The sequence below is a fragment of the Agelaius tricolor genome, unplaced genomic scaffold (genome assembly GCF_023055355.1).
Source record: "Agelaius tricolor isolate 1412-34295 unplaced genomic scaffold, bAgeTri1.0.p SCAF_118, whole genome shotgun sequence".
NCBI classification, from domain to species: Eukaryota; Metazoa; Chordata; class Aves; order Passeriformes; family Icteridae; genus Agelaius; species Agelaius tricolor.
Genome location: NW_027269378.1, coordinates 102,153 through 111,334, shown reverse-complemented (window position 1 = coordinate 111,334; position 9,182 = coordinate 102,153). Strand labels below are relative to the sequence as shown.

Genomic DNA, 9,182 nt, shown 5'->3' with positions numbered 1-9,182 from the left:
GTAAATCAGCAAGTTTGGCAACAGTGCTTTGAATAAATCATTAATCTGGGGAAGGGCTAATCAGGGGAGAAGTGAAGGAGGCTCCAGTCCTGTGGAAAGGGATCCCAAATGATTTATTCGTTAATTGAAAATTAATTAAGGAATTTGGGGGTTTTTTTTGCAGGAGATGTGACTGGGGGGAAAAGAAGTTTCAGGGATGAAGTGATATTTGGGATAATTTCAGGGATAATAGCAGTAATTTTGGGGATAATTTGAGGGGTTTATAATAGGGAAGAGAGGAAGGAGGAGAGGGGCGAGAAAAGCAAAATCACCTTTTCATGGTTAAAAAAACCCCCAAATTTGGCAAATTAAAGGAGCTTTTCCAGGACTGGAGCACAGGGGGGTGAGTAGGGGGAGAACAAAAACGAGTGAATGAGGTCCCCAATTAAAGCTGGAACACCCCAAAATTCAGCCCTGAGTTGTGAAAGGGAAAAAAACGGGCGAGAAAAGGGACAAAACAGGGGAAAAAAAAGGGATTTTGGCTGATTTTGGTTATTTTGAAACAGCTCCGGCAGCGACGGTTTCGCAATTCTAAGGCTGAGGTGGGGCACAGACAGCTCCATCTTTAAATCACTGATTAAGGTGGAACCCAGGAAAACTGGGGTGAAATCCAGGAAAAAAAAGTCCACGCACGTTGTCCCAACCCAGCCTGGGTTGGAAAGCCCCCAAACCACCCAAAATGTGGTGAAACCCGCCCAAAATGAGCTGTTCTGGGCTGTTTGTGGGACAGGAGGGGACACAGAGCCACGTTCCCATCCCAATCTCTGGGCCTAATTAATCACAAACATCCCTGGGCTTGATTAATCACAAACGAGGAGGCTCTGAAACAGCTGGAATTGGTTTGGGGAGGAAAAATCCCCAAAATAAATAAAACGTGGACAGAGGGTGGGGGGAGAGAAGGGTTCAGAGCAGGGAAGAGTTGACTAAATAGCAATTAAACCTTGATTGAGCTTAATTAACCTCAGTCTGCTGCTCATCTGACAGGTGAGAACCTTGGGGAACGGGTTCATCCCCAAATTCTGGGTGTTTGCACCAAAAGTGGTTGGGGTTTAGTGGCGCAGAGCGGGAGGGGAAGGAAGAGGCGGGACAAGGGTTGGTTAACGAGAATCTAATGAGTCATTAGTCAGATAATCTAAATTAGACTCGTCAGGCAATGAGGAACAGCACCAGCAGCGGGGGCAGGAGGGGCCGCGGCTCCGCCCTGGGGGCGATCCCGGCCTCATTTTGGGCTCAAACCGCCGGAAATCAGTGAAAGGGCGGAATCTGTGACCGGAGCCTGGGCAAGGAGGCCCCGCTGGTCCCGCCCTGTCCCGCTGGGGCGCCCGCAGCGTTTCCAGAGGGGTTTTGGTCCCCATTCCCCAAAATCCAGCTGGGATTGCCCCCAGCACTGCCCCTCAGCTCCCGCTCCGCCCACACAATCCGCGTGGGACCCCTCGATCCCGGGATCCTCCCGCAGCTCACGCTGGGGTTTCTGGGTGGTTCCGCGTCTCCTCGATGATTCCCGGTCGCTCCAGGGCACCCCAGAGGGGTTTCTGGCCCCTCCATGGATTGAGTTCCTAAACCAAGGGTCCCCTTGGGATATCCCAGCTCCTCCACGCGGAGTTTTGGCTTCTCCACAGGGTGGAGATTTCCCCATCCGTGGGGTTTCCAGAGGATTCCACGGAGCAGAATTTGGGGTTCAGAGAGTTCAGGAGGTTCAGAGCCGTGGAGAACAAACCCCGGTGTCCCCCCGCGTCCTCCTGGCCGGAATCTTTGGGAATTCACCCCAAAAGTTTGGGGGGTGACTTTGGGTCCGATGGAATCGAATCCTCCTGGCCGGAATCTTTGGGAATTCACCCCAAAATCTGGGGGTGCCTTTGGGTCCGACGGGCGCGGGGTCGCGTTTCCCATGGTCGGGAGGAGGCCACTGAGGGGAGCTCGTGGGGCCCCTCTGCTTCTCCCCCGAGGCTGAGCCCTCACCTGGAGCAAGGAAAGGCGAGAACCCGAGCTGGAATAGAGATCCACGTCCGAAAACAGCCCAAAATCCTCCATCCTCATCCTCATCCTCATCCTCACCATCCATTTCCCAAGCTGGAATCTGAGATCCACATCCAAAAACAGCCCAAAATCCTCCTCCATCATCTTCCTCATTTCCCAACGCCTTCACCTAAGCTGGAATCTGAGATCTACATCCAAAAAACACCCAAAATCCTCCATCCCCATCCCCATCCTCATCCTCATCCTCACCATCCATTTCCCTACGCCTTCACCCCACCTGGAATCTGAGATCCACATCCAAAAGCACCCAAAATCCTCCATCCTCATCCTCAAAAAACACCCCAAGTCGTCCAAAACGCACCCAAAATCCTTCATGCTCATCCTCATCCTCACCGTCCATTTCCCAACGCCTTCACCCAAGCTGGAATCTGAGATCCACATCCAAAAACACCCAAAATCCTCCTCCATGCCCATCCTCATCCTCACCATCCATTTCCCAAACTGGAATCTGAGATCCACATCCAAACCCACCCAAAACTGTCCATCCTCATCCTCACCATCCATTTCCCAATGGTGCCACTTTCACCCAAGCTGGAATCTGAGATCCGAATCCTAAACCACCCCAAATCCTCCTCCATCCTCATCCTCACCGTCCGTTTCCCAAGCTGGAATCTGAGATCCGAATCCAAAACCACCCGAAATCCTCCTCCATGCCCATCCTCATCCTCACCGTCCATTTCCCAAACTGGAATCTGAGATCCACATCCCTAAACCACCCCAAATCCTCCTCCGTGCCCATGCTCATCCTCACCGTCCGTTCCCCGTGGATCACGTCGGGATCTCGGGCCGGGCGGCGGCGCCGCGCTCGGCCTGGTGCCGGTCCATGACCTGCAGCACGTCCTCCAGGATGGAGGGGCCCAGGTCCACGTGCAGGGACAGCAGGGAGCCGGCGTGGGACAGGAAGGGCTCGGCCTCGCCGTTGGCGGCCGCACGGGGACACGGCGATGGTGACGATGGTGATGATGGTGATGGCGATGACGGCGCCGTGGCCTCGTCCAGGTGCAGCCGCGGAGGCTTCGGCGGCGCCTGCGCCGCGGGCAGGGTCAGGGCCTGGGCAGCACCGAGCGCCGGCAGCGAGATCGCGTTCTTGAGCAGCGGCGACGGCGCGGCCTCGGCGCCCGACGCGGCGCCCGACGCGGTGCCCGACACGGTGCCCGACATGGTGGCCGTGCGCGAGAACTCAAACGGCGCCGTCGTTGCCGTCCCCTCCTCGTCGCGGTCAGCGGCGCCGCGGGGCAGCAGGTGGAACTTGCCCTGCAGGAAGGAGACGTCCCCGAAGGTGTCGGCCTGGCCGCCGCTGCCCACGTGGATGGTGTGGCGGAAGTCGCCCAGGGGCGGGCTGATCATGTCCGAGGAGAGGATGTCCCGCAGCTTCTCCTTCCTGCCCTTGCGGCTGCCCCGCTTCAGGTAGATGGGCACCTTGGTGGCCATGGCGCTCAGGGCAGCCTGCGAGAGGAGAAGGGCTCAGCTCCGGGCCCTCGGCGCTCGGAAATGCACCCCAGGCCCGCCCTGCTGCGGTACCGACCCTGGAGAGCGGGGAATGGGATCCAGGAATGCCGGGAAATGCAGGATTTGGGATTTTCGGGAGGAGCTGGCGGTCAGGAGAGCAGAGCGCTGGGAAGAGGCGTTTTGAACCCTAAAGGGATTTGGGGTTTTCTCACCCTGCTCTGTCCTCGGCCCCACCCAGCCCAGCTGGAGTAAAAAACCAGAAATTTCGGAGATTTGGGGCCAGAAGGGGAAGGAAGTTGGGGTTTCCCCTGTTTCAGGCGTGAACTCTTGGGTTCAGCTGAATCTGGGCAGGATTTTCCAGCTCTGAGAGGCAAAAAAGGGAATTTTTTGGTGCCATGAACGCGTCCAGCCTTGGGACTCGCCTCGCTGGGAGGGGAAAAAGGGATGGAAAGGGTTTGGGGCCGCCAGAACGTTCCCTGCTAAATCAGCAGAGTGGGGAGTTCTGGAGGTTTTCGCCCTTTGCACGAATTCTCAGGGCAGAAAAATTCCAGCCAGCCCGGGCTTTGTAACCGCGGCGCCGGCGGCAGGGACAGAGCAGCGCCGGGGATTTGGGGACGCTGCGTGAGGGATTTAGGGACGGGTTTGGCCCTAAAAACACAACAACAGCAGCAGCAGCAGCGCCCGAGGGATGGAAAATCCCATTTCTCCTTCACGGCTGCAAACCTGCCCTGACCCTGCCTGTTCCCTGCCTTTGGGGATATTCCTGCAAAATTCCCTGATTTTAGGGGAATATTACCTCAAAATTCCCTGCTTTTAGGGAATATTCCCTCATAATTCCCTGCTTTTGGGGATATTCCCTTATTATCCTATTTTTAGGAAATATTCCCTTATAATTCCCTGGTTTTAGGGTCTAATCCCCCCATTTTTAAGGAATATTCCCTTATAATTCCCTGGTTTTAGGGAATACTCCCTCATGATCCCCCATTTTTAGGAAATATTCCCTTATTATCCCATTTTTTGGGAACAATCCCCCATTTTTAGGGATTTCTCCCTCATTATCCCATATTTTTTAGGAACTGTTCCCTTATCATCCCCTGTTTTTAGGAAATACTCCCTTATTATCCTGTTCTCCTGTTCTCATGGAATTCTCCCCCATTTTCCTGGAATTCTCCCCATTTATGCCCCGTTTTCATGACATTCTCCCCCATTTTTATGGAATTCTCCCCCATTTTCCTGGAATTCTCCCCCGTTATTCCCCATTTTCCCCCCCAACCCCCCCCAGTCCCCGTTACCGGCACCGGCGCCGCTCCCGAGGCCTCGAGGGAAGGGAAGGGAAGGGAAGGGAAGGGAAGGGAAGGGAAGGGAAGGGAAGGGAAGGGAAGGGAAGGGAAGGGAAGGGAAGGGAAGGGAAGGGAAGGGAAGGGAAGGGAAGGGAGAGGATCCTGGGGATGGGGAGAGGATCCCAGGGATCAGAGAAGGGGAAAGGATCCTGGGATAGGAGAGGATCCCGGGGCGATCCTGGGGATGGGAGAGGATCCCGGGATGGGGAGAGGATCCCGGGATGGGGAGAGGATCCCGGGATGGGGAGAGGATCCCGGGATGGGGAGAGGATCCCAGGGCGATCCCGGGGATCGGGGCAGGGCCCGGCCCCGGCGGCTCCGGGCAGGAGAATCCTGACGGTGCAGAACGAGCGGCCGCTAATCCTGGGATTAGTGCGGGACGGACAGACGGACGGACAGAGGGACGGACGGGAGGGGGCGGGCGGCAGGGACAGCGCCGGGGAAAATCGGCCTTGGGAATCGGGATCGGCACCGGGAAAAGGGGAATTGGAGGGGAAAAAAATGGAATTATAGGGGGGAAAATGGGTTTGTAGGGGAAAGAAGTGGATTTGGAGGGAATAAAGCGGATTTGTAGGTTATGAAAAATGTGGATTCCCAGGTGGGGCTGAGAATGACGATGATGATGGTGGTGGTGATGATGATGATGATGAAGGGATGAAGATCCCGGAGCTGTCGGAGCCCTGGGATCCGGATTTTCCCCTCCTGGGCTTTTCCCACCCCAAATTTGCTGCCGCCCCCCCCGACCTCGGTGCCTCCCCCCGGGCGCCCCCGCTCGGAAAAAGCCCCGGGAATGGGGAAATGCTGGGAATGGGGAAATGCTGGGAATGGAGAAATGGGAAATGCTGGGAATGGGAAATGCTGGGAATGGGGAAATGGGAAATGCCGGGAATGGGGAAATGCTGGGAATGGGAAATGCCAGGAATGGGGGAAATGGGAAATACCAGGAATGGGGGAAATGGGCCGGGAAAGGAAGAAAACACCAGGAAAGCTGCAAGAAAGAATCCATTCCTGGGAATTTCCATCCCTGAAATCCCAGGAGAAGCCAGGACACCCAAAAGGACGAGTCAGGAATGAGGAAAACAGGGAAAAAACAGGGAAAAAACCAGGGGAAAAGCGGGAAAAACAGGGGAAAAGCGGGAAAAAACAGGGGAAAAAAACAGGGAAAAAACAGGGGGAAAAACAGTGAAAAAGCGGGGAAAAAACCAGGGAAAAACAGGGGAAAAAACAGGGGGAAAACAGGGGAAAAAAGCGGGAAAAGGGGATGTTTTCCCCGGGATCCGAGTGGGAGGAGCTCCAGGAGCTGCTCCCAGGACTCCGACCCCTGGAATCGCCCGAATCAGCAGATTCGATTCCCATGGAGGAAAATTTGAGGAATTTCTCCCATTTCTATCAATTCTGGCTCCAATAGAGGAAACCCCGCTCCTTTTCCATCCATTTTTGGTGAATTTGGGTTTGGATCGGGAGGAATTTGGGATCTTTTTTGTAAATTGCAGGAAAATTCTGTCCCTTTTTCAGCACTTGGGGCTTCAGCACATCCAGGTCTTTAATTTCCACCCGGTTTTGGGAATTCAGGCTTCAGCTCAGGAGAAATTTGGGATCTTTTTGCCTCTTGCCACAAATTTACCTCTCACGACCTGGAAATTTCACTCATTTTCCACCTGGATTTGGAGATTCCTACCTCAGTCTGGAATTTTCTGCCCATTTTCAGCCCCTCAACATTTTTACTTCCCCCCCCCCCCCCCCCCCGTTTTTCCATAAAAATTCCAATTTCCCGCTCATTTTGGGCCCTGCCACACAGAAATTTGGGGTTTTTTTGGCCAATTTTCAGGAATTTCGGTGCTGTCTGAGCAGCCCTTCCCCGCCCCGCTGCGATTCCCTCCTCCTTTTCCCCAGGCGGGGATCCGGGGATGGAATTCAATCCTTAAATCTCCTTTTCCCATGGGAACGGCCCGAGGGAGGCGCAGCCTCCGAAACCTCCTCGGGTTCCTCCCATTCCTCCCTCCTGGGCCTTTCCAGCCTTTTTTGGGTGCCCGGTTCCTCCCCGGGCAGCGAATTTGCCCCGGGATCGCTCCCGAGCTTGGATTTTCCCAAAAAGGGACGGAAAAGCCCCAATTTCCCCGCGGTCCCGGCGCTGCAGGAGCGGGAGAGAGGAGGAGGAGGAGGAGGAGCCCTTGGGATGATGAAGGCCCTGGGGGTTTTTAGGGAATGCGGATTTTGGGAACCCGTCCGTGAGCTCCGAGCACGGGAGAAGCCGGGATGGGTTAAAATCGAATAAAAGCGGGGAAAAATCGCCCCGATCCCGACCCACCTGGGGAGCGCAGCGCAGAGCCCGGCCCGGGGGCAGCGCAGCGGCGCCGCTTCCATGCCAGGGACCCGCCGGGCTCCTCCCTTTTCCCGGAAAACCCCGGGCTCGGGACAGGCCCGGAGGATGAGGAAGAGGAAGGAAGGAAGAAATCTCGGCCTCGGCCACCGCCCGACCCCTCCCGGTGACAGAAAATCCACGGGAAAAGCCAAATTCCGGGAAAAGCCAAAATCCAGGAAAAGCCAAACTCCGGGAAAAGCCAAACTCCGGGAAAAGCCAAAATCCAGGAAAAGCCAAAATCCAGGAAAAGCCAAATTCCAGGAAAAGCCAAAATCCAGGAAAATCCAAACTCCGGGAAAAGCAGCGGCGGCGGCGGCTCCTCCGGGCCGGGAAGTGGCGCAGGAGCGGCCGCGGGTCGGGGATGGGGTCGGAGTCCGCTCGGGCTCCCGGACACTCCTTGGAAATGCGGGGGCGCGGAAAGCTCGGGATTCGGAAATCCGGGGATTCAGAATTCCAGGGATTCGGAAATCCGGGGATTCGGAAATCCGGGGGTTCAGGAATCCTTGAGTTCAGGAAATCCGGGAGTCCGAAAACCCGGGGATTCAGAAATCCGGAGGTTCGGGAATCCTTGGGTTCGGAAATCCAGGGATTCGGAAATCCGGGGGTTCAGGAAATCCGGGGATTCAGGAATCCGGGGGTTTGGAAATCCAAGGATTCTGTTCGCAGGAAAAAACGCCCGGAAAGCGCCGGGCCGGGATCCGGGGCCGTTCCAGGGATTCCGGGGCTGCTCCGGGGCCGCTGCGGGGCTCCAGGGGCTGTTCCGGCGCTGTTCCGGGGCTATTCCAAGGATCCAGGGGCCGTTCCAGGGATTCCGGGGCCGTTCCAGGGATTCCGGGGCCGTTCCGAGGCCGTTCCGGGGCTGTGCCGCTGCTCTAAGCCGGGAGCGGGCGGAGCCGGGCTCTCCAATTAAGCGCTGTTTTAATTGAGCGCTGTTTTAATGAAGCGCTGTTTTAATTGAGCGCTGTTTTAATGAAGCCGGGCCGCGGAGAGGGCGGGGGCCCTGGGGGAAGGTTCCGCTCTCTTTCCCCGGATCAAAGGAAGGAATCGCTGCCTTCCCCTGAAACCCGGGGGATGCGGATCCGGGATGTGGATCCGGGATGGGACAGCGCCGCCGGGAGGGCACGAAAGGCTCAGCCCGCGAGAGCCCGGGATGGAGGGGGAGTCCTGGGATAGAGGGGAATCCCGGGATTGAGGGGGAATTCCCTTTCCTTTCCTTTCCTTTCCTTTCCTTCCCTTCCCTTCCCTTCCCCTTCCCTTCATTCCCGGGGGTGTCACCCCCTAATCCCAGGATCAGGATCTGGAATTCAGGATCGGGATCGGGGCTGGAATCCAGGATTTGGGATTGGGAATCAGGGCCGGGATTTGGGATCCAGGATCAGAATTTGGGATTGGGATCAGGATTCAGGATCGGGGCTGGGATTTGGGATCCAGGATCAGGATCCAGATCAGGGCCAGGATTTGGGATCCAGGATCAGGATTGAGATCAGGGCCGGGATTCAGGATCTGGGCTGGGATTTGGGATTGGGGTCAGGATTCGGGATCAGGGCCGGGATTCAGGATTTGGGATCGGTCCCGGTGGATCCCAGGCCCCACCCCGGCCTCGTTTCCCTTCCCGGGAATTCCCGGAGCCCCCTTGGAGTCCCCCCGAAAATAAACCTGGAAAGGTCCCAGTGGGATCGGGTCCCTGCCCCAAAACCCTCGGGAATTCCCAAATTAAATCCTGAATTTGGGAAGGGATTGAACGGTGGGGGCTCTGGGGGGTGGAAGAGTCAAAATTCCCAAATTCCTCCTCCTCCTCCTCTGGCTCTTCCCGCTGCTGTTTTAACCAAAATCGGGGTTTTTCCAAGGGAAACTGGGAGGAAATTTGGATTCTGCTCCATTTGTAAAAACAAAAAAAGGAAATAAAGCTGGAAATGGGAGGAAAATAAGATTTTATGGATGTTGGAAAAATTGTA

At 56.1% G+C, this 9,182-nt stretch overlaps 1 protein-coding gene and 1 long non-coding RNA gene across 5 annotated transcripts; one reads left to right on the top strand and one right to left on the bottom strand.

Annotated features, from left to right (window-relative positions):
- Positions 1-1,132: 1,132 nt before the first annotated feature.
- Positions 1,133-8,022, bottom strand: CDC42EP2 (CDC42 effector protein 2). 4 transcript variants are annotated; one of them, XM_071419875.1, is made up of 3 exons: positions 7,174-8,022; positions 2,828-3,522; positions 1,133-1,998 (listed from the first exon to the last, which is right to left on the bottom strand). In XM_071419875.1, exon 2 carries the CDS (start codon positions 3,505-3,507, stop codon positions 2,845-2,847), a length of 663 nt encoding a protein of 220 aa, XP_071275976.1. In that variant the 5' UTR covers positions 3,508-3,522; positions 7,174-8,022; the 3' UTR covers positions 1,133-1,998; positions 2,828-2,844. The 4 variants fall into 4 exon arrangements, with proteins under 4 accessions (XP_071275976.1, XP_071275980.1, XP_071275979.1 ...); XM_071419879.1 differs by lacking the exon at positions 7,174-8,022 and adding an exon at positions 4,818-5,595; XM_071419878.1 differs by lacking the exon at positions 7,174-8,022 and adding an exon at positions 4,722-4,740 and having other exon boundaries at positions 2,828-4,661.
- LOC139586459 (uncharacterized) lies at positions 7,884-9,157 on the top strand. Its single transcript, XR_011677795.1, has 2 exons — positions 7,884-7,984; positions 8,015-9,157. It is a non-coding gene; the product is annotated as an uncharacterized lncRNA (long non-coding RNA).
- The last annotated feature ends 25 nt before the right edge of the window (positions 9,158-9,182 follow it).

What these genes read in the sequence shown, in the direction of transcription:
- CDC42EP2 (XM_071419875.1), bottom strand. Translation starts at nt 3,507, where the DNA reads ATGGCCACCAAGGTGCCCATCTACCTGAAGCGGGGCAGCCGCAAGGGC.